Below are 24888 nucleotides of genomic sequence, written 5' to 3' on the forward strand. Positions count from 1 at the left end.
GCTCAGAATAATAGAGATTTTTTTTTTCAGACTGTCTTGTCCATGTAATAGGCTGATTAGGGTTTCCCAAGCACCTCAGAAGGTGTGAAATATTGATAATTATGAAGTGTGTGATCTTTAAGTGTTATATGAAGCTTCCTTGGGGCACTTCTATTCTCTGTCTTTGAATTTTCTTTCACCCAGTTTTGCAAGGAGATCAAACCAGTCAATCCTAAAGGAAATCAACCCTGAATATTCATTGGAAGGACTGATGCTGAAGCTCCCATATTTTGGCCACCTGATGTGAAAAGCTGACCCACTGGAAAAGACCCTGACGCTGAGAAAGATTGAAGGCAAGAGGAGAAGGGAGTGGTAGAGGATGAGATGGTTAGACAGCATCACTGACTTAACAGACATGAGTTTGAGCAAACTCTGGGAGATGGTGAAGGGCAGGGAAGCCTGGCGTGATGCAGTCCAAGGGGTTGCAGAGTCAGGCATGACTGAGAGACTAAACAAGTTCTTCTAACCATGGTTGATTTAGAGGTTCTTACCCACATGTATGTGCACACACATAACCATACATGTATGCAAATTGGTTTTATAAAAGATATTTTTCAATGTGGACCATGTTTTAAAATACGACCAATCTAGATAGCATATTCAAAAGCAGAGACATTACTTTGCCAACAAAGGTCTGTCTAGTCAAGGCTATGGTTTTTCCAGTGGTCATGTATGGATGTGAGAGTTGGACTGTGAAGAAAGCTGAGTGCCGAAGAATTGATGCTTTTGAATTGTGGTGTTGGAGAAGACTCTTGAGAGTCCCTTGGACTGCAGGAAGATCCAACCAGTCTATTCTAAAGGAGAGCAGCTCTGGGTGTTCTTTGGAAGGAATGATGCTAAAGGTGAAACTCCAGTACTTTGGCCACCTCATGCAAAGAGTTGACTCATTGGAAAAGACTCTGATGCTGGGAGGGATTGGGGGCAGGAGGAGAAGGGGACGCCAGAGGATGAGATGGCTGGATGGCATCACTGACTCGATGGATGTGAGTCTGAGTGAACTCCGGGAGATGGTGATGGACAGGGAGGCCTGGCATGCTGCGATTCATGGGGTCGCTAAGAGTCGGACATGCTGTGATGTATGTCAGAGAGTGTTTTGCCTATGTTCTCCTCTAGGAGTTTTATAGTTTCTGGTCTTATGTTTAGATCTTTAATCCATTTTGAGTTGATTTTTGTGTATGGTGTTAGAAAGTGGTCTAGTTTCATTCTTTTACAAGTGGTTGACCAGATTTCCCAGCACCACTTTTTAAAGAGATTGTCTTTAATCCATTGTATATTCTTGCCTCCTTTGTCAAAGAACCCTCTTACACTGTTGGTGGGAATGCAAACTAGTACAGCCACTATGGAGAACAGTGTAGAGATTCCTTAAAAAACTAGAAATAGAACTGCCTTATGATCCAGCAATCCCACTGCTGGGCATACACACTGAGGAAACCAGAAGGGAAAGAGACACGTGTACCCCAGTGTTCATCGCAGCACTGTTTATAATAGCCAGGACATGGAAGCAACCTAGATGTCCATCAGCAGATGAATGGATAAGAAACCTATGGTACATATACACAATGGAGTATTACTCAGCCATTAAAAAGAATACATTTGAATCAGTTCTAATGAGGTGGATGAAACTGGAGCCTATTATACAGAGTGAAGTAAGCCAGAAGGAAAAACATCAATACAGTATACTAATGCATATATATGGAATTTAGAAAGATGGTAACAATAACCCGGTGTATGAAACAGCAAAAGAGACACTGATGTATAGAACAGTCTTATGGACTCTGTGGGAGAGGGAGAGGGTGGGATGATTTGGGAGAATGACATTGAAACACGTAAAATATCATGTAAGAAACGAGTTGCCAGTCCAGGTTCAATGCACGATACTGGATGCTTGGGGCTAGTGCACTGGGACGACCCAGAGGGATGGTATGGGGAGGGAGGAGGGAGGAGGGTTCAGGATGGGGAACACATGTATACCTGTGGCGGATTCATTTTGATATTTGGCAAAACTAATACAATTATGTAAAGTTTAAAAATAAAATAAAATTTAAAAAATTAAAAAAAAAAAGAGTCGGACATGACTGAGCAACTGAACTGAACTGAACTGATGTTTTAAAAAATTTTTATGTGTGTGAGTATATTGTTTAGATGCAAAATAATGGGTGTGTGTTATAGAAAATTTGGAAAACTTAAACAAAAATGAAAAGGAAATTATGATGTTCTATGACCTTCTCATTCATAAATGGGAATATCCTCATGGGAGGGGGTGGCACGCTCCCACTCTGAAACCATAGCCTGGATGTTAATTCCACTTCTCCATGCCATTTGACAATTAAATTATAAAATGTATGTAAAAATTAGCTGCCCTTGGCACATAGCAAATGCTCACTTAGTAGTATCTTTGGAAACACATCAAGGCACCCACATAAAAAGATGTTCATTATGGAATTAGAGTGAAATTTTAGAAATGATCAAATATTCACCAATTAAATGATTAAATAATCTTAACAACATAACAGTTGTATAGTAATAATCCCAGAAATTCCACTGTCTTGCCATATTTGACTTTCTTTCTGCCTCTACCTGTAAACTGTCTGATATAGTATTAATTGGGGGAATTCAAAGAGAAAAATATTAAATCTTGGTTCTTGATACATCATAGATGTTCAGTACCTATTTGCTCCTACCATCTGCACCAATAATTTATTGACCCAGCAATTTTCTCTTGGTTCCTTCCCTAGTGAAATCTGTACATAAAAGACTGACTTGAAGGCTTTTTCCATTTATATTAATGAACTAAAAAGGAAACACCATACCTCCCATCACTCTCATTTTTAAATAACATTCTGGGAAGGTGGTAAATGAAACTCCATCAAGGGCATAAAATAAAATCTGACAAAAATTTCGGTCAATAGTGTGTATCTGCTTATCCCAGATTCCTAATTTATCCCTCTCTGCCACCTTCCCCTTTGATAACTATTAGTTTGTTTTCTATGTCTGTGAGTCTATTTCTGTTTTGTCAATAAATTTATTTGTATAATTTTTTTAAGATCCCACATATAAGTGATGTGGGATAAACAGATACATACTGCTATATATAAAATAGATAAGCAGCAAGCATCTACCGTATAGCATAGGGAACTATGCTCAATATCTTGCAAAAAGTATATAATGGAAAAGAATTCGAAAGTATACAGATATACAGATAGGTAAAATCAATGATACTTCAATTTAAAACACATTTAAAAAAAAATTCAGGTCAAGTCTTTGACTTACAATACAGATATACAGATAAGTAAAATCAATGATACTTCAATTTAAAACACATTTTTAAAAAAAATTCAGGTCAAGTCTTTGACTTACTTCTAAGCCATTAGCTCTGTTAGGACAGCTATTGCAATTGCAGAGTTACCCCATTTTCATTCAGCTGCATCTGAATAAAATGTAAATATATTTTAGAAGAGACCAAGAAGTGTAACCAATACTTGCTGTATCTTGACTGGATTCACACAATTCAGGACAAAAGATACACCAGACAAGGACCCTGGTCATTACTCCACACCCTTTCCCATGGATTGTGACTATTCTGGGTAGGAGTTGTTGCTGTTTGGTTACTTCAGTCATGTCCAACTCTTTGCAACCCCATGGACTGTAGCTCGCCAGGCTCCTCTCTCCATGGGATTCTCTAGGCAAGAACACTGGAGTGGGTTTCCATGTCCTCCTCCAGGGGATCTTCCCAGCCCAGGGATCGAACACACATCTCCTGCTTGGCAAATGGATTCTTTACCACTGGAACCACCTGAGAAGCTCTGTATTGGATTAGTTCAAAACAAAATGTATTTAAACTTTGTTTGGAGTCAGAGTATTTTTTTCCTACTGAATAAAAGAAATAGACTGGGGTTGGATAAACAGCCCCCACCCAGCCTCCTATTTTGCCTGGTGGTGTCCACCCTCTGTAACGAGAGCACCCTGAGAGCAGGCATCTCTGTGGTTGGTTCCCCACCCACAGCTTAACAGGCAGTCGAGACTCTCACCTCTGTGCAACAAGCAAAGGAAAAAAACACCTGTACTGTTGCCAACCTGAGAGTTAGTTGAAAGTGTGAGGAGAGCCAAGAATTACAGCCAGCAGAGACATCATATGTTCCCAGTTCTTATCTTGTAACCTGGTGTTCAAGAAGCCCCACAAGCCTTCCCAAAAAGAAAAGGAAATGCAAGTTTCATAAGAACATCACCTGATTCAAAAAAATCCACAATGGTGCTCATGTCAATGTTGCCTCTTCAGGAGAGAGTTTTCTCTTGATTTCTTGTCTGTTTCTGGTATTAGAGTCTTCATACCTTTTGCCCTTCATTTCAGTAGAGAGAGAGAGAGAGAACAAAAGAGAGAGAGAGAGACAGCTAAGGAGAAGAAAAAGGAGGAGGAAGAAAGAGAGAAAGAATGAAGGAGAAACAAATACAGTAAGTTCCCTACATATAAACCTTCAAGTTGCAAACTTTCAAACATGTGAATGTGCCCCTGAAGGCCAACTGTACTGTACATTTCAAGGTCCTGTACTGTGAGGTTTAAAAAGCTTTCTTTATGTTTTATGTTTGTTTATTTTTCATGCATTACTTGTGTGAAAGTATTATAAATATTTTACAGTACATTACTATATAACTGATTGTGTTAGTTGTGTACTTAGGCTAACTGTTGAACTTACGAACAAATTGGACTTGGGAATGTGCTCTCAGAATGGGACTTGTTTGTGTGTATAAGGACTTACTGAATATCTTTTTAAAAACAAGAAGAAAAAACTAAGAAACAAATTTGGTCTAATGGGGTTGAATTTTTCTTTGAGTGTATTTTCACTTAAAAATAAAACTAGAGTGGGAGGGTGGTTCAGGGCTGACACGCTTCTAACTATTGTGAGTTAAGTGTTAAGCTTCTAATCTAATGTCTGTGTGTCAGCAGCGATTAACTCATGATAAAATGAAAAATGCCAAGAAAACAGAGATGGCAGAACAAAGAGGAGCAATTTTAGGAGAGATACCGCTGGTGGTGGTGGACTGTTCTAATTCCAAATAGATCAGTATTGATCCCCTGAGAAGCTGACATTTGAAAACAAAGCTAAAGTAATAAAGAAGGGAGCCTGGTGTCTGAGGGGTGGATGGTTCCTGGCGCAGAGACCAGCCGATGCCCAGTCTTCAGCACGACCCAGGACTTTGTATCTGAAGAGTCTTTGTGCTGTTGGCCTTGGCAGGGGTACCGAAAGCCAAAGGTAGAGCGAGCTAGGTTCTCCCTGCTCACGATCCAGGTCCTCGCCCCAGCGCGCGGGGAATGGCAGGTGATGGAGGCGGTTCCAGGCATGAGGGCGTCACCAAGGACCCTGCCACGTGCTCCTCTCCGCCCCTCGTGCAGCTCACCTGATGAATGCCATAAATTTAAAAAGCATCTTCCCTGCTTCAAGTGAATAGAGATTCTCATTTATTCCACCTTACACTGAATTTTGTATCATGGGTGGGGAGAGGAGGAGAGCGGCCCCGTCAGTGAGTTCCTTCCATCTGTTCAACATCCATCTCTGGGCCAGGGAACAACATCCGTGTCACTTGGGGAAACAGGAGCTCTACTGCCCTGGCATCTGGAGAAAAGACACCGCCAAGACGAAGGTTCTGGAACATCTTTAATTTCCCGGCGTTCGCTACTTAATCAGCATCCAGGTCTCACCGCCAAGATTGATGAAATGCAGAGAAAGCTCACGGCTCCTGGACTTTCGGTGCCCTGTGTGCGCTAGCAGCTGCCCCCGGCTCCTACCTGTGACCTGTGCAAAGGTTTCCCGAAATGGCCAAAAACAAATTTTCTCCACCCATTTTACTTTCTTCTCCAAGTCGGTCAGCAATGTCAATCAAGTCTGTGCACTCAGTTAGGAGCGTGAAGGCATCTGAAACCGGACTACTTTTCTTGGAGGCCGAATGTTGCTGTGCACACGCGGGATAAATAACCCCTGTGACTGTGTCCGATGGGGAAGAGGGGGCCAAAGAGAAAGATGAGAAGTGAGCTGGGGTTGGGTATCAGAAGACCCTCAATGACCACTCTTGGGATTCTTTTTTAAGACTTTATTTTTTAGAGAAGTTTTAGGTTCACAGCAAAATTTCCAGGAAAGTAGGGAGATTTCCCATATCCTCCCTGCCTCCCTCCTCCACTTAAGGGTCCCTCAGCAGATGGTACATTTGTTATAACCAATGATCCACATTGATACATTAGTATCACCCAAAGTCCACAGTTAACAATAAAGTTCACTTTTAATGTTCATTCTGTGGATTTGGACAAATATATTGGGCTTCCCCACGCTGCTCAATCAGTAAAGCATCTGCCTGCCATGCGGGAGAGGCCTGGGTTCAATTCCTGGGTTGAGAAGTTCCCCTGGAGAAGGAAAGAGCAAAACACTCCAGTATACTTGCCTGGAGAATCCCTTCGACAGAGGAGCCTGGTGGGGAACAGTTCATGGGATTGCAAGAGTCCAACAGGACTCAGTTCAGTTCAGTGGCTCAGTCTTTGTTTGACTCTTTGCGACCCCATGGACTGCAGCACGCCAGGCCTCCCTGTCCATCACCAATTCCCAGAGTTTACTCAAACTCATGTCCATTGAGTCAGTGATGCATTCTCTCATCCCCTTCTCTTCCTGCATTCAATCTTTCCCAGCATCAGGATCTTTTCAAATGAGTCAGCTTTTTGCATCAGGTGGCCAGTGTTGGAGTTTCAGCTTCAACATCATTCCTTCCAATGAATATTCAGGACTGATTTCCTTTAGGATGGACGGGTTGGATCTCCTTGGAGTCCAAGGGACTCTCAAGAGTCTTCTCCAACACCACAGTTCAAAAGCATCAGTTCTTCAGCACTCAGCTTTCTTTAATAGTCCAACTCTCACATCCAAACATGACTACTGGAAAAACCATAGCTTTGACTAGACGGACCTTTGTTGGCAAAGTAATGTCTCTGCTTTTTAATATGCTGTCTAGGTTGGTCATAACTTTCTTTCCAAGGAGTAAGCGTCTTTTAATTTCATGTCTGCAGTCACCATCTGCAGTGATTTTTAGAGCCCCAAAAAGTAAAATTTGCCACTGTTTCCACTGTTTCCCTATCTATTTGCCATGAAGTGATGTGACCAGATGCCATGATCTTAGTTTTCTGAATGTTGAACTTTAAGCAAACCTTCTCACTCTTCTCTTTCACTTTCATCAAGAGGCTCTTTAGTTCCTCTTCACTTTCTGCCATAAGGGTGATGTCATCTGCATATCTGAGGTTATTGGTATTTCTCCTGGCAATCTTGATTCCAGCTTGTGCTTCATCTAGCCCAGCGTTTCTCATGACGTATCCTGCATATAAGTTAAATAAGCAGGGTGACAATATACAGCCTTGACATACTCCTTTTCCTATTTGGAACCGGTCTGTTGTTCCATGTATATGTGTATATATATATAATGATATATTGGGTATTCCTAGGTGCCTCAGTGAGGAAAGAATCCTGCTGCCAATTCAGGAGACGAGGGTTTGATCCCTGGGTGGGAAAGATCCCCTGGAGGAGGGCAGGACAACCCACTCCAGTATTCTGGCCTGGGAAATCCCATGGACAGAGGAGCCTGGGTGAGAGAATCAATTCCTAGGCAGATTGATACAAAGTCCAGGGGTCCCCAAGGAGAGAGGGGTCTGAAGTTCTCAAGGAGGAAGAAAGGACAAGTTTTTTGGTCCCTCTACATTCCTTAGGATTATATAACAATAATGTATCTTGTTTGAGGACAGTCTCTGGAAAAAACCTTCTGGCTAATCCTGTTATCTTAAGGTGAAAATTATGGAAGTAGGTCTAGTGAGGTCTTTACAACCTCCAGACATTCTTTTGATTCACTGTAATGACTAATTAGAGAGTATATAACTCCATGGCTAACACTAGCAAGGGGGTACTCTTTCTGCCCGCTTCTGATGCCTATGTCAGAAGCTTTCTCTATCTCCTTCAAACTTTAATAAAACTTTATTACACAAAAGCTCTGAGCGATCAAGCCTCATCTCTGGCCCCGGATTGAATTCTCCTCCGGAGGCCAAGAATCCTGGTGCCTTTGTGTGGTTCAGCAACAACCTTTCATGGGGAGCTACAGTCCATGGGGTCTCAAAGAATCAAACACAATTTAGTGACTAAACCGCCACCACCACCATATACTAGTTTGCATCTGCTAATCTCAGACTCCCAAACCATCCCTCCCCCACCCCATTGCTTCTCGATTTTATACATAAGTAGTTTGCATCTCTCAATCCCATAGTTTAGGAGAGAGGAAAGGGCAATTTTTAAAAATGTAGATCAACCTCCCCCACAAAAGGTAACATTGCTCTTTTGTTCAGCATCTTGCCAATGGTGTTTCATCCCTTAGAAGCCAGATGCACTGTCCTTTCAGTAACCTAGAGGACCCTGGGTGCTGTGGCCCATCTGCCTCCCTGGGTCCATTGCCCACTGTCCCTCCTCCATCCCCTGTACTCCAGTCACTCGGGCCACAAGGCTCCTCGGCTACACCTGATGCCTGCATCTCAAACCATCCCCACCTCAGCCTTTGCACTTGCTGTTCTCTCTGCCTGGCACTTTCTTCCCCCAGTTCTCCTTCTCCCCTCCCCACTTCTCTCAGTTTCTTACATCCTCCTCCCTTTCTCTCCAAGGATACACGTATCCCTTGAAAAAATGGTCCCATTGTTCGGTCTCAGAAATAAACAAAGAAACAAGCACTGTTGGCTCCCTTTCTCCCTCAGCCCCAAGGACATTATTTGGCTGAACTCCCAGACAATAATGAAGACAGGGAGGTATTTAAGCTTTGGAGTCATTTCTCTGAGGGTGAAAGAATTGGAACAGAGAACTGGAATTTGGCTAAATGCTCCACTGTGTTAAATAAAAATTAATAAGGAGTTTTATTGGACCCTTAGGGAGAATATGGCAAGTGGAATATTTCAAATGGTTTTAATTGAGGTTGATATAGGAGACACTTACAAGATAGGCAAAGGCCAGTCAGAAGCTGTCCCGGTGTTGAGAAGCAGAGAAAACTTTTGAATTTAAGATCTCAGCTGTCTTCCTTTTTCAGTATCTGGCACTGAGTCCATTGCTTCTTTTTGCTGAGCCTCAGTTTCTTCATCTGTACAATGGAGAGACCAATACAGCATTCTCATAATTGTATTGCAATAATTAAGTGAAATAATATTGCAAATGTCTTAGTACCTTGTTTGGTATGTGGTAGACCTTAGGTAAATAATTATTATTAGCAATAGCCATATTATTTCTATTGCTACCACAACGATTATTATTATTGACAAAGATCACATGGTAAATATTTGCCATGTCTGGGCTTTTAATTCAGATTTCCTTATTATCAGCCTTTGATTTTTTTCCCTGCTATACAGGTAAAAATCAAATAAAATCAGCTTTCTTTGGGTCTCTATCACGGATTTATAAACCATCTTGTTTATTATATAACTAAGAGCAAGAATTAAGAAATGAATCAATTGAGCAGACAGTAAGAAAGCAAAACTGGGGACTTCCTTAGCGGTCCAGTGATTAGGACTTGGCGTTGTCACTGCTGAGGGCATGGGTTCAATCCCTGGTCATGGACCTAAAATCCCAAAGGCTGAGTGGCACAGGCAAGAAAGAAAGCAAAACAGCTACCAAGTTCTGCCCTCTGTATGGCAGTAACCTGGATTTTAGCATTTGGAGGGCAGCATCATTTCAGAGTTGTTGATGGAGAGTCTCAGGAAGTTTTAACCCCTTGGGGGTCTGCCAGAGTTGCTCTACGTGAGTTGACCAATCCTTTACGTTTGGGAGGTGCTTTTCTATTCGCATCTCTCTGGGGAACCATCTGAACCCATGTAGATGATCCCACAGAGGGGAGTGGATTTAGCTGATAAAAGCTGCAATGGGAGCAGGTTAAGAATGAACAACTCAGCACTAAGCACTGATGACTGGAAATTGATGGAAGGGGCATCTGTGCCCTCGGGATGATGAAGCCGCTGTTCATCAGTGACATTCATCAGGAACACTGATGAATGTTCCTACAGCATTGCACTTACAGGAAACTTTCTGGAACAGAGAGAAAAGGCAACTCTTTTTTTTAATGTATCTTTTTTAAAATTGAAGTGAAGACATTTTCCAATGTTGTGTTAATTTCTGCTCTACATCAAAGTGATTCAGATATATCTACTGGGCTTCCCAGGTGGTGCTTGTGGTAAAGAATCTGCCTGTCAGTGCAGGAGACATAAGAGACCTGGGTTCAGTCCCTGGGTCAGGAAGATCCCCTGGAGGAGGTCATGGCAACCCACTCCAGTATTCTTGCCTGGAGAATCCCATGGACAGAGGAGCCTGGCGGGCTACAGTCCATGGGGTCGCAAAGATTCAGACACAACTGAAGTGATCTAGCAGCATCCTGTCTTTTCTATTATGGTTTATCACATGACATTGAATACAGTTTCCCATGCTATACAGTAGGACCTTGCTCTTTATTGGTTCTGTATATACTAGTTTGCATCTGCTAATCCCAAATTCCCTATCCATTCCTCCCTCAGCCCCCTGCCCCTTGTCAACTGCAAGTCTCTTTTCTATGTCCAAGGGTCTGTTTCTATTTCTATAGACAGGTTTGCCTGTGTCATATTTTAGATTACACATATAAGTGATATCATATGATATTTGTCTTTCTGACTTGCTTCAATTAGTATGATAATCTCTAGGCCGATCCATGTTGCTGTAGATTGCACTATTTCATTTCTTAATGGCTGAGTAGTATTCCATTGTGTGTATATATACCACATCCTCTTTATCTATTCATCTGTCAGGGGACATTTAGGTTTATCTCATGTCTTGGCTACTGGGAATAGTGTTGCTATGAACATGAATGTGAACGTGAAAGTCGCTCAGTTGTGTCCAACTCTTTGTGACCCCATGGACTATACAGTCCATGGAATTCTCCAGGCCAGAATACTGGGGTGGGTAGCCTTTCCCTTCTCCAGGGGATCTTCCCAACCCAGGGAGCGAACCTGAGTCTCTCACATTGCAGGTGGATTCTTTACCAGCTGAGTCACAAAGGAAGCCCAAGGATACTGGAGTGGGTAGCCTATCCCTTCTCCAGTGGGTCTTCCTGACCTAAGAATTGAACTGGGGTCTCCTGCATTGCAGGCGGATTCTTTACCAACTGAGCTACCAGGGAAGCCCTGATGAACATAGGGATGCATATATCTTTTTGAATTACAGTTCTGTCTGGATATATGCTCAGGAGTGGGAATGCTGGATCATACGCTAATTCTATTTTTAGGTTTTGGAGGAGCCTCCATACAGTTTCCCATAGTGGCTGCACCAACTTACATTTCCTCCAAGGGGGGAAGTGGGTTCCCAAGAAAAGGGAACTCTTATAAAAATGTGACAAGAAGGACAACAGCATTGAGAATATATATTACCCATTTGCAGGGTGTTCCTCTATGTACTTATATATCTCCAACTCTAAAATTGTATGTAGAAGACAGCTCGTGATTCAATCATGATCACGTTTGGAGTTTCACCCTGCGTTTTCATGGTTTTGTACATCCCTACTGCGGTCTGCTTGGTTATGAGAGCTTGGCCACAAGTGGTGAGTGTTATTCTGACTTTCCCAAAGAGATGTGCGTTTGTTCTCAGATCTGAAAACAAACACAGCCATCAGGAAAGCATCATCTCTGGCTTAGTTTTCCTTCCCTTCTCTGTCCTCACCGAAGTAACACAGGAGGAGGAAGGGAGAGAAAACCTCAGTAACCTTATTTAACTGGGAGAACCATTGGGAATATGAAGGCGAGTTTCACCCTACATCTTACCCTGGTGCTTGAAAAAGATATAATGCTTGGATTTCCCTAGTGGTTCAATGGCTAAGAATCTGCCTGCCAATGCAGGAGATACTGGTTTGATCCCTGGTCCAGGAATATTTCACATGCCACAGAGCAACTAAGCCCCTGCACCACAACTCCTGCCTGCCTTGGAGCCCCTTCTCTGCAGCGAGAGAAGCAACTGCAATAAGAAACCTGCGCACCACAACTACAGAGCACCTCCTGCTCATCACAGCTAAGGCGAGCCTGCATGCAGCACAGCCAAAAATAAATATACAATAAATTAATTTTAAAAATTAAAGCTGCCTTCCCCCAAAAGAAAAAAAAAGAAAGAAAAAGATGTAATGCTCACCAAAGAACCTCACACGACAGCAGTCTCTTTTGAAGTGGTCAGCAATTAAATTGAAGCCACAAAGACTTTGATTCTAGATGTTTTCCTGGCTCTTCCAAGAATTCTCATGTCAGAATCCCTTCTCAAATTCCCGGAAGACTCCTAAAGAAATGAACATCTGCCTTGTGAGTTTAGTCAACACATTCACATTTGTTGAATATCTATTCCCCCGATTAACTTACAGACTAGCTGGCTGCTCCTTGCGAGTGGAAGAATTGCCTAGAGGAATGGGGACGCTGAATGGATTGGTTTTGATGTGAACTGCAACTGAGAGAAAGTTCCAGAGAGCCTCAACTCGCTCCTTTGAGAGGTGCGAGGGTTTTGGCTTGCTGGGGAGATTTTGTTTGGGTTATTACGAGAGGGAGTTATGTTTCTAAGCAGCACTTTATTTATTTATTTTTGGCTGTGTTGGATCTTCGTTGCTGCACAGGCTTTTCTCTCGTTGCAGTGCACAGGCTTCTCATTGCGGTGGTTTCTCGTTGCAGAGCACAGGCTCTAGGGAGCATAAGCTTCAGTAGTTGTGGCGAGCAGACTTAGCTGCTCCGCAGCATGCAGGATCTTCCTGGATCAGGGATCAAATCTGTGTCCTCTGCATTGGCAGCTGTATTCTTTAACACTGAGCCACCATGGAAGCCCTTGATGTGAACAACTTTTAAAGTCTTTGTTGAATTTGTTCCAATATTGCTGCTGTTTTATGTTTTGATTTTTGGGGCCGCAAGGCATGTGGGATCTTAGTTCCCTGACCAGGGATCGAACCTGCACCCCCTGCATTGGAAGGCAAAGCCTTAACCACTGGACTGCCAGGGAACTCCCTAAGCCACCCTTTACAATGGAAGGGAAGAGGGTACTTGAAGGCTGTCACCCTGTAACTTCTCACTGGTGATTTCTGGTCTACAACTGACTCTCAAAACATCCACATTTGGTGGTGAAAGAACCTATCACTCCTGTTTCTGCGTTTAACCAGGTCCAGCCCACTGGTTGTAAACAGGTCCATCTAGCAAGGCTACTGTTAAAATTGCACAGCCATGATTGATATCTCAACTTTCCAAAAGTAAACTGAGGGATCCATTGGGTGGGCAGGTCTTGATATCTGGAAAAGGAATAGAAAATCTCTTTCATTCTGATGATGTATCTGGTCACTTACATTTATGCCTCTAGCAGCATTTGAAAAGAATAAGAATGTCTTTCATGAAACAAAAGCTGGGAAACACTTTGTGACCCTTTCTCATATAAATAATTCACTGTTAATTGATTCCAGGGTCACTCCTGAAACTGGTGTGCTAAGTTGCAATACAGGGTGATGCCCAGCAGAAAGTGATAATGGCATGGATATTTATTCCCATTCACCCTTACAGGTTATAAGGAAGAGGTGACCCAGGGTCCTTTCAATTCATCTTGGAATAAATCCTAGATGGATATTTAAAGGAGCGGTGTGTACTGTGCCCTCTATTTTCCAGATAAAGATGAAGAATCTATCATTTTAGTTTAACAAGGACTTATTTATTCTATATTCTGTTTTCATTAGAAGCTAACATCTGCTTGGCTAAAACGCCTCACTCTGAGATGTGGTATCACCACTGAAGTGTCCAGCGGACAAAAGAGTGTGATTAAAGGGTCACATGACCCAGGCCTCAGGCCGATATAGGGATTTCAAGATGGGCATTTGTCATGATCTCAAAAGCAGTCCATGGATGGAGGAGACTGGTAGGCTGCAGTCCATGGGGTCGCTAAGAGTCAGACACGACTGAGTGACTTCACTTTCACTTTTAACTTTTCACTTTGATGCATTGGAGAAGGAAATGGCAACCCACTCCAGTGTTCTTGCCTGGAGAATCCCAGGGACGGGGAGCCTGGTGGGCTGCCGTCTATGGGGTCGCACAGTCGGACACGACTGAAGTGACTTAGCAGCATAGGCAGCAGCAAAAGCAGTCATTATGCATGAGTGCATAATCAATGTAATTGTAAGTATTAAAATACAACACAATTTGTCTATGCTTTTTTCATCTTTCAATATACAAATGGGAATAAATTATGCCTGGCCCTAGCTATTTCTCAACCACCAGAAGACCTGTGTTCTCTATTGCTCATCTCCTCCACTCCACTCCTCTCCCCCAAATCAATTGACATGCTTTTTAAATTTTATTTATTTATTTATTTGGCTGCACCTGATCTTAGTCGCAGCACTTGGGATCTTTAGTTGTAGCATTCAAACTTGTAGATGCAGCATGCAGGATCTAGCTCCCTGACCAGGGATTGAACCTGGGCACCTGCATTGGGAGTGGGGAGGCTTAGCCACTGGACCACCAGGAAAGTCCCTGACATCCTTAATAAGCAACCCACTCCAGTGTTCTTGCCTGGAGAATCCCAGGGACGGGGGAGCCTGGTGGACTGAGACTGGGGTCTCACCGAGTCAGACACGACTGAAGTGACTTAGCAGCAGCAGACTTATGATAAGATTAAGGAAGCAATTAATCATAACTTACTTTTTATTGAATCCCAATCTTTGGTCTCTGATTGTCAACTCAATGAGGGCTGCATTTCAATTATTTTATTTTATTGTAGTAGCCCAATGAATAAAAAGAAAAATGGCCCCTGACATCTTGGATAGACCTTGCTATTCTCTTATAAAACACAGATACATTCACAGGTCATGGACATTCAGAGAAACCCACTCTGTTACCAGGGTGGACTGTGACAAGACCACACCTTAATCTTATCCAAACGCAGACAAACACAAACCCCTGCCAATCCACAGGTCAGAAATATCTTCCTCTCCTGAATGACGCCAAGTCCCAATGCATGACTTTCTCTGGTCATTTCCCCATCTGATACTCTCAGCTACTGAGGTTTACTTAATGTGAGCAGATTGAATCTCTATCCCTGTTTATTGTTCTCTGGATTTTTATTACTTTTCTTCCCTCTGAGATTGACCATAGCAACCTCTTGCTTTATATGGTCCAGTCACACTGACTGTCCTCTGATCTTACAATGTGCCTGCTCATTCCTGCCTTGAAAATCCCTTAGATATGAGATGACTTTAAAGCAAAATTGTTGTTGTTGTTTAGTTGCTAAGTCATGTCCAAGTCTTTCTGTGACCTCCATGGACTATAGTCTGCCAGGCTCCTCTGTCCATGGGATTTCTCAGACAAGAATACTAGCGTGGGTTGCCATTTCCTTTTCCAGGGGATCTTCCTCACTCAGGGGTTGAACCCTAGTTTCCTGCATTAGCAGGCAGGTTCTTTACCACTGAGCCACCATGGAAGCCCCTTAAAGCAAAATAGATGTATATAAAACATGAATCCAATAACCACTGCATGCTGTCTGCTTACGAGCGCTTGGAGGAATGTGCACTGATATGATAGCATCAGCTCATTTTCGGATAATACAAAAGCAGTCTCAGTTTTTCCCCACCTGTTCCGTTTAAGTGCTAGAAGTCCTAGGTCCCAAGACCCTGCTCAGTCTGAGTTAACTAGGACAGGTGACCACTCTACATGGAATCCTTACAACAGCCTTACTAGGTGGGAGTCAGGACTGTCCCATTTGACAGATGGGACTACTGGGCTTAGAGAGGTTAAATGAATTACTTAAGTGCCCCACCCTCAGTCAGCTAGTGATACAGCTTGGTCTTAATGTCCTTCTACCGTAATCTCCCCCAGGCAGGTTTTCTGAACTACTTGTTTGGAATCTACCTTGTGCGTGGATGTTTTAATTTATTTATTATTTTTGCTACACTGGATATTCCTTACTGTACAGGTGTTCTCTAGTTGTGGCAAGTGGGGGCTACACTCTACTTGTGGGGAACGGGCTTCTAATTGCAGTGACTTCTCTTGTGGAGCTTGGTAGCTCTAGAGTGGACTCAGTAGTTGTGGAGCATGGGCTTAGTTGTCCTGAGATATATGGAATCCTCCCAGACCAAGGTTTGAACCTGTGTCCCCTGCTTTGGTAGATTCTTAGCCACATTCTTGGATCATCAGGGAAGTGGAAGTCCCACATTAAAAAAAACAAGTGTCCCAGCTGGCTCTAACACATAACTCCCTAAGGGCCATTGCCATAGAGTTAAAAACACAGACTCCAGTTGACCTGCTTTAGATGGCATCCTGGGTACGTCCCCAGTGGGCTGCATAGCATCTCTGTACCTCAGTAGCCCTGTCTGTAAGAAAAGGATAACTATAGCACTTATCTCATAGGGCTGGTTAGAGAATTCAGTAAGTGGGCAATAAGTAGGCAAGTTTAAGGCTATCAGAGCAGTGCTTGGTAAACAGTAAGTGCCGGGCAAGTGCACGGCAATTATAAGATAATAATCTTTGAAATGAAAGAAAGTAATGTAGTACACAGATTCAAATCCCAGAGGACCTGTATTACTCATTTTCAGACCAAATATTATTAAAGCTTAAAACATGGTCATGGACTCAAATAGCAGTTGCTCCCTTGGCACTTCAGACAGGACGTTCACGCTGCCTTGAAGAAATTGAAGTCGGTGGCTTGTGCTGCTGCTCTCATTAATTTTAATACAGACACGACTACCTTCTCATCCAAACTGTGAAACATAGATTTTCATTTAGTTCCATGGGTTCCTGCAGGACTGAGGCAACACGCTGGAAAATATATCAATTAGGCTTATTTCCCAGGAAGAAATACGGAGCACCTGCAAATGATCCAGGGCAGAAGCCCTAGCTGTGAAGGTGACCTGAGGACTTGCAGAGCTTAATGAGAGATGCTGGGGGATGCAGAGCATCCCTTTCCTTACAAACACATGTTCTTGCTCGGAGGTGATGCGTGAACTCCAGAAAGGCTTCTTACAGGATTAGAGAAGGTGGTTTGAGAGGAGTCTAGTAACTTTCCCTCAAGTTATAAGTTGCTCCACACACCCCAGCTCCTTGAAATGGACAATGCATTCGGTATCTGTGGTGGACATGATGGATGCTTCTCTTGTCCTCCTTGTACGTGTGAAAAGTCGCTTCAGGTGTGTCTGACTCTTTGAGATCCTATGGACCTGTAACCCACAAGGCTTCTCTGTCCATGGAATTCTCCAGGCAAGAATACTGGAGTGGGTTGCCATGCCCTCCTCCAGGGGATCTTCCCAACTCAGGGATAGAACCCATGTTTCTTACACCTCCTACATTGACAGGCAGATTCTTTACCACTAGCACCACCTGGGTAACCCCTGATCCTCTCTAAAAGTGAAAGTGTTAGTCATTCAGTTGTGTCCAGTTCTTTGAGGCTCCATGGACAATAGTCTGCCAGGCTCCTTTGTCCATAGATGTCTCCAGGCAAGAATACCGGAGTGGACTGCAATGCCCTTCTCCAGGGGATCTTCCCAATTCAGGGACTGAACTCAAGTCTCCCTCATTGTGGGCAGATTCTTTACCATATGAGCTACCTGGGAAGCCCTCCTTACTCACAATAAAAATCCACTTCATGCTTTTGTGTCTTTCTGTTTAATTTCCTCCCCAATGAAAATTTAAACTTAGATTTTTATGAAGGTTTGCTGAGCAGAGTTCACCTTGCTACCTCTTTTAAAACAGGCAGTAGTGGAGAATGCACTGAATTTATTGAAATAATTATGTTTTAAGAGAGACTTGACAAATCTGGCTATTAAAGATTTTGCTTTCTGTTCTTGTTGCATTTGGATTTTTAAAAAGATATTTTTGTTCTTACTCTTTTGGCTTCCCTCCCCCTGCCCTTGCCAGGGGAGAACTCTGAATGTCAAAGGGTAAGTGGCTTAGACATGGTTGGAGGCTGGGGAACAGAAAGGTTCCAAATTCAGGCATTTCTGGAAACATTTGTAGATTATTTCAAAGTGAGGTAGAAACACAAGAACCTTTTGATCTCATTTTTCTAGGGTGGGCTTCAGAGAGATAATCTGGTTCTGGTTGTGCGTTGAAAGAGCATCTCTGGATTCCATGCCCTGGCAGGTGGTATGGGGTACAGAGAGGCTTCTCTGAAAAGGTCCCCTCCTACACTGTTGGTAGGAGTATAAGTTGGTACGGCCACTGTGGAAAGCAATATGGAAGTTCCTCAAAAATCTAAAACTAGAATTACTATATGATCCACCAATCCTACTCCTGGGCATATCCAGAAAAAACTCTAATTCAAAAAGATACATGTACCTCAATGTTCATGGCAGCACTATTCACGATAGGCAAGACGTGGAAGTAACCTAAGTGTCAATCAACAGATGAATGGATAAAAAAGATGTGCTGTGTGTATATATATATATATATATGTATGTATATACATAGTAGAATATGTATATATAGAGAAAGTGAAAGTGAAGTCACTCAGTCGTGTCCGACTCTGCGACCCCATGGACTGCAGTCTACCAGGCTCCTCTGTCCATGGGATTTTCTAGGCAATAGTCCTGGAGTGGATTGCCATTTCCTTCTCCAGGGGATCTTCCCAATCCAGGGATCGAACCTGGGTCTACCGCCTTGTAGACAGACGCTTTACCATCTGAACCACCAGGGAAGTTGAATATTACTCAGCCATGAAAAAGAACGAAATAATGCCATTTGCAACAACATAAATGGGATTATAGATTATCATACTAAGTGAAACAGTCAGAAAGAGAGAGACAAATACCATATGATATCACTTGTATATGAAATCTAAAATGTGGCACAAATGAACCTACCTATGAAAAAGAAACAGACTCACAGACATAGAGAACAAACACGCTTGCCAAAGTGAAGGGGTAGGTGATGGCTGGATAGGTACTTTGGGATTAGCAGATTCAAGTAGAATTAGCAGATACATATAGAATGATAGCAACGAGGACCTACTGTATAGCACAGGGGACTATCTTCCATATCCTGTGATAAGGCGTTATGAAAAAGAATGTGTATATAGGTATAACTGAATCATTTTCTGTACAGCAGAAATTTACACAGTATTGCAAATCAACTATACTTGAATTAAAAAAAACTGTTTTGTTTTTTTTTTAATATGCTTCCCTGGAGGCATTGATTGTTTCTGCCTCTGGTGTCTCCACAAAGCACTGATGTGGCTTTTCCCTTCTGCCCTTCACTCCCCTCCACATCCCTCTTTAAGGTAGAGGGCCATTGGTATTTTATTTAGAGAATCTCTGAAAACATGTGGCTAGAGAACCAATGAGGAAAGCATGAAGCTCCAGTTCCGATGTTCCACCTCTCTGGCTCTCCGACCCCTCTTCCAGACTAAAGCATGTCCCAAGCTGGGTTCTCATTCCTTACCCTCTCAAAGTATATCTCTTTCAGTCTGAAAGTGAGCATCTTCCATGGTGTCTTTTGTAAGGATAAATCCTGGGAAGTGTTAGCGTTATAATGAAGCAAGTCAATTCTTCAAAAAGTAAGCAAGATTCTTTAAGGGGAGGTTTTCAAGAGGCATTAACATTAAAGTGTTTTATGAATCTCTAAATGGGAGGGTGAAGTGTAGCGTTTTCCAAAGTTATTATCTTCCTGGGCACGTACTCCTGGACTGCTTCATAAGACGTAAATACTTGCCTGTTCTTTAACTTTATTTTTATTTTTTTTTATCAACATTATCATTTAACAATCACACCGTCCATCAGGCTCTCAGTGTGTGCCAGACCCTGTTCTACATACTGGAGGTTAATCCAACCATCAACACATCAAATAAAGACTATTCTTCATGAGTTTACATGCTGGAGGGGGGAAATACATTCTGCACGAGGGAATGAAAAGTGATTAGAAGAAAAATAAATCCAAGTAAACAAAGAGAGCTATAGAGATGGACATGGAATATTTTATATATTTTTCCTTTTATACATTTTAAAACTCTTGATGGTGGAAATAATAAAACTAGAGGAGAAAATGTTGTGAATGTTCATGGGCTTATTCACCATTTATCAACTTCTGAGTAATCTCATTTTCTTTTCTGGTGTATTTTAAAATACATTACAAACACCAATCTACTTTCAATAACCAATGCCTTAGTGTATATATCTAATAAATAATGACTTTGGAGGCACAATTACAAAGCCATTATAACCCTTAACAACATTAAAGGGATTCTTTAATGTTGTCTAACATTCAGACAGTGTTTCTTAAATTTACTGATTGCCTTCAAATGTTCTTATAATAGCCAGTTTGCTTGAATTGGCATTAAAAAAAAATGTTGCATTTAGTTGGCATCTCTCTTAAGAGTCTTGTAACCTGTAAGAAGTTCCCTTCCCTCTTTTTCTCTGGAGGCTTGATTAGATTGCATTGACGTCTTTTGGCAAGAATATTTCACTGGTTGTGTTTGCACTTCCTGCCACTTTGCGCGTGCAGGCAAATGTTTTGGTGGGCCAGCGGGGTCCAGCGGTGCCATCTTTAACCATCTCACATTAAGTGGGCTCGGCATTGATGGTTCTGATCTAGATAAGTCTTTCCGAATGATGACTTTCTAATTCCAATATGTCTTCTTCACGATTAGCTGGAAATGTTTCTGTACAGAAGATATTTTCCCTGTTTTTCATTTTGTTTATCACCTGTAAATTAGGAATATGCATAGGACCAGTGTTGCAACTAATTCTGAGGATTACTTTCTGAATTCACTGCAAAGGCAAAAATCTGTTACAGTAAGAATTACTCCTGGAGGCCAACACAGTCTTAATATCATTAAACTCATGACACTTAGAAACACAAAGTCAAGATGTAACACAAAACTTACTCTTTCCTCATTGGAGCTGAGGAACAAAGCTGTAGTGGGGGCAGAAATTCTGGAGATTTTTCCCTCTGTAAGAAAATATACTAAAATCTGAAGAGGTTAAATGTGTGTATGTATGTGTGTATGTACCCTCATGGGTTCCTGAAAGGATTACAAGAAATAGTGCTCTTGGGGCTTCCCTGGTGGTCCAGTGGTTAAGAATCTGTGTTCCCAATGCAGGGGGCCTGGGTTCCATCCCTGGTGAGGGAAATAGATCCCACATGCCACAGCTAAGACCCAATACAACCAATTGTTTTTTAAAAGTTGGAGAAAAAAAGAAAGAATGCACTTGTCCATGTTTAAAAGATATAAGCTCTCTTTACTGTTTGTCACCTGGCTCATCGCTCTTCAAAAGGTACCCCCAACTTTTTACAGGTGAGTTTCCTCATCCTCAGGCATAGCCTCATCTCTTCTAAGTTTCAGCATCTTTGAACTTACCTTCCGTCTTCTTTCCCTGTTCCAGTCCCAAGGATCAGTGGAAGTCCTCCCTAGAAAGGTGCCTGCCCCCCTACCCCAGCTGCCTGGGTATCACCAGCTCCTACAGCACTGCACGCATCTATGTCTTATCTCCTCTCCTAAACAGGCTGTGGCTTCTTTATGTCACGATGTCTTCCAGGTGTCTTGTGTAGTTCAGGTATGAAAAATGAGTTCAAAATCCTGGTCCTCAGGCATAATTGATTGATTACCTCCTTGCCAAATTTGCATGAATTGATTCTCTTCCAGAGACTATTACTAAGATTGGATAATACCTCTACTTTCTTTTCTCTTTTTTTGGCCCACATGGCACGTAGGATATTAGTTCCCTGACAAGGGGTCAAACCTATGCCCTCTGCATTGGAAACAGATTCTTTTTTATTTTTTTAATAAATTATATATTTATCTTTGGCTTATGCTGGATCTTCATTGCTTTTGGGGACTACTCTCCAGTTGCGGTGTGCGGGTTTCTCACTGGGATGACTTCTTTTTTTGTGGAGTATGGGCTTTAGGGCACACGGGCTTCAGTGGCTGCAGCGCACAGGCTCAGGCGTTGCAGCCTGTGGGCTCTGGAGCACAGGCTCAATAGTTGTGTTGTCATATGGTCTTAGCTGCCCCTCGGCATGCAGGATCTTCCTGGCTCAGGGATCAAACACATGTCTCCTGCTTTGGCAAATGAATGCTTTACCACTGAGCCACCAGGAAAGCCCAGCACAGAGTCTTAACCACTGGACCATCAGGGAAGTTCCAGTACCTATCCTGTCACTGTCTACTATCAAAGTAGACTATTATGGAGATAATCAGTCATTTTAGATGTATTTAATGTTTCTGTCATTATTTACTTGACAATAATGATGATTAATATGTGTTTTGTTTGCTATGAGATCATTTGTATGTGTTTTAGCATATCTGTGTGATGCTTAAAGGCTTTTATTTTATTTTATTTATTTTTTATTTTTTATTTTTTATTTTTTCAAGAGGATATTAAATCTTTTATTGATTACACATGATAATGGATGATACACAAGCTTCATTCCCATCTATAACTTTATCTGGTACCATAATTCAATTTAGATATATTGCATAGGATGTGCCAACAATCATTAATAACCAAAAAAAATAAAAAAAAACTCCATGACTTTGCATGGGTGACCCTTTTAATGGTGGACTCCAGGTCACAACACAGTAACTGTCAGTTCAACTACACCAAGGTTCTGAAGACAACAGCTTCTCCACCAAGCAGGTTGTAAATAAATTTCAAATGGAACCTGGCATCACCCTGAAGGAATTCTAACTTCACACTGTTGGGGTAGTTTACCAAAATGGCTTCAGAGTAGACTAACTTTACACAGCACATTAAAAAAAAAAAAAAAAGACATTTATTCAGCGTCATGATCAGACTATTACATTTAGCAATCAACAGCATGGGTGCAAAAAAAAAAATCTACATTAAAACCCTTTGTTGGAATGCTTTACACTTTCCACAGAACAGAAACTAAAATAACCTGTTATACAATTAGTCACAAGTACAGTCCTCGAGTTTTTTGCCCATACACATGAGTATTGTCTAAAACATGTCTTCTTTGTAGCAGCTAGGCCCTGCCACCACTGTGCTTGGCTGAGTTCACACATCTGTTGTTACCTGTAGCTTCCCTGTCACTTCTCTGGCGCTCCTCTCCTGCTAAGCTTTGTTTCCTGGCAGTAATTAAACCTTCTGCCACTGCCATAGCTCCTGCTGCTGCTGGAGCCACCATAGCCACCTTGGTTTCGTGGTTTGGCAAAGTATTGGCCTCCACCACCATAGGGGCCAGAACTTCTGCCCCCAAAGTTTCCTCCTTTCATGGGTCCAAAATTTGAAGATTGATTGTTGTAATTGCCAAAATCATTGTAGCTTCCGCCACCTCCAAAATTGCTTCCGTCATTACCAAATCCATTATATCCATCCCCACTGCCACCATATCCGCCACCACCACGGCTGCCACCAAAGCCACCTCGACCACTGAAGTTTCCTCCACGACCAAAGTTGTCATTCCCACCAAAACCACCTCCACCACCGCCACCAAAGTTTCCAGAACCACTTCGACCTCTCTGGCTGGATGAAGCACTAGCCATCTCTTGCTTAGACAGGGCTTTTCTCACTTCACAGTTGTGGCCATTCACAGAGTGGTATTTCTGAATGACAATCTTGTCTACGGAGTCATGGTCATCAAAGGTTACAAAAGCAAAGCCTCTCTTTTTGCCACTGCCTCGGTCAGTCATGATTTCAATTACTTCAATTTTCCCGTACTGTTTAAAATAATCTCTCAAGTGATGTTCTTCAGTGTCTTCTTTAATGCCACCAACAAAAATCTTTTTCACAGTTAAGTGGGCACCAGGTCTTTGAGAATCTTCTCTTGAGACGGCCCTCTTTGGTTCCACAACTCTTCCGTCCACCTTGTGTGGCCTTGCATTCATGGCCGCATCCACCTCCTCCACCGTGGCGTACGTGACAAACCCGAAGCCTCTGGAGCGCTTGGTGTTTGGATCCCTCATTACCACACAGTCTGTGAGCGTTCCCCATTGCTCAAAATGGCTCCTCAGACTCTCATCGGTTGTTTCAAAGCTCAATCCTCCGATGAAGAGCTTCCGCAGCTGTTCGGGCTCTTTGGGAGACTCTGATTTAGACATGATGGCAGTGGAGGCGGGGAAGACTTCAACGATGCTTTCTCGGCGGCGTCCACGGGCAGAAAGGAGTAACCTCACGAATGTATCTCTTAAAGGCTTTTAGAAAAAGGTTTTTGTTTTTGTTTTAGCTGCAGTGTGAGACTTGCAGGATACTAGTTCCCAAATCAGGGATGGAACTCAACACTCTCTGCTGTGGAAGCACGGACTCCTAACCACTGGATCACCAGGGAAATCTCCAAATATCACATTTCAGTGAGAAGTCATCCTTGACCCACCTTTGATAGAATAGCAACTCTCCTCCTCACTTACCAGCATGCTTTATCATACTTAATCTTTATTTTTCTTTAAAATTGATTGCTATTTGACATATATTTCCTTGCTCACTGTCTACAGGCCACTAGAACATACATTCCGTGAGAGCAGCAGGGATTCTCTATACTGTGGTATTCCCAGGCAGCACTAGTGTAAAGAATCTGCCTGCCAGTATAGGAGATGTGAGAGTCCAGGGTTCGATCCCTGGATCAGGAAGATCCCCTGGAGAAGGGAATGGCAACCCACTCCAGTATTCTCACCTGGAAAATCCCATGGACAGAGGAACCTGGCAAGCTACAGTCCATGGGGTCACAAAGAGTCAGACATGACTGAGCAACTGAGCACAGTACCCTGGGATTCCTGACCCCTAGAACAGTGCCTGGCACTTGGCAGGAATTCAGACCAAGGCTGAATAAAGAAAAACACATGAAAAATATTTCTGAATGAAAAGGACATTATCTCCCACTTCTGGGAAAAGAGA

The 24888-nt window shown here is 42.5% G+C and overlaps 1 protein-coding gene across 1 annotated transcript; it reads right to left on the reverse strand.

The window, feature by feature from the left end:
• Positions 1–22460: 22460 nt before the first annotated feature.
• On the reverse strand, positions 22461–24177 carry LOC133228739 (heterogeneous nuclear ribonucleoprotein A1-like). The gene has a single exon (XM_061384532.1). It carries the CDS (start codon positions 24096–24098, stop codon positions 23088–23090), a length of 1011 nt encoding a protein of 336 aa, XP_061240516.1. The 5' UTR covers positions 24099–24177; the 3' UTR covers positions 22461–23087.
• Positions 24178–24888: the final 711 nt, after the last annotated feature.

This window comes from Bos javanicus, chromosome 17 (assembly GCF_032452875.1).
Source record: "Bos javanicus breed banteng chromosome 17, ARS-OSU_banteng_1.0, whole genome shotgun sequence".
NCBI classification, from domain to species: domain Eukaryota; kingdom Metazoa; phylum Chordata; class Mammalia; order Artiodactyla; family Bovidae; genus Bos; species Bos javanicus.

Excerpts from the sequence above, each read along its gene's own strand:
- LOC133228739 (XM_061384532.1), bottom strand. The coding sequence starts at position 24,098 with ATGTCTAAATCAGAGTCTCCCAAAGAGCCCGAACAGCTGCGGAAGCTC.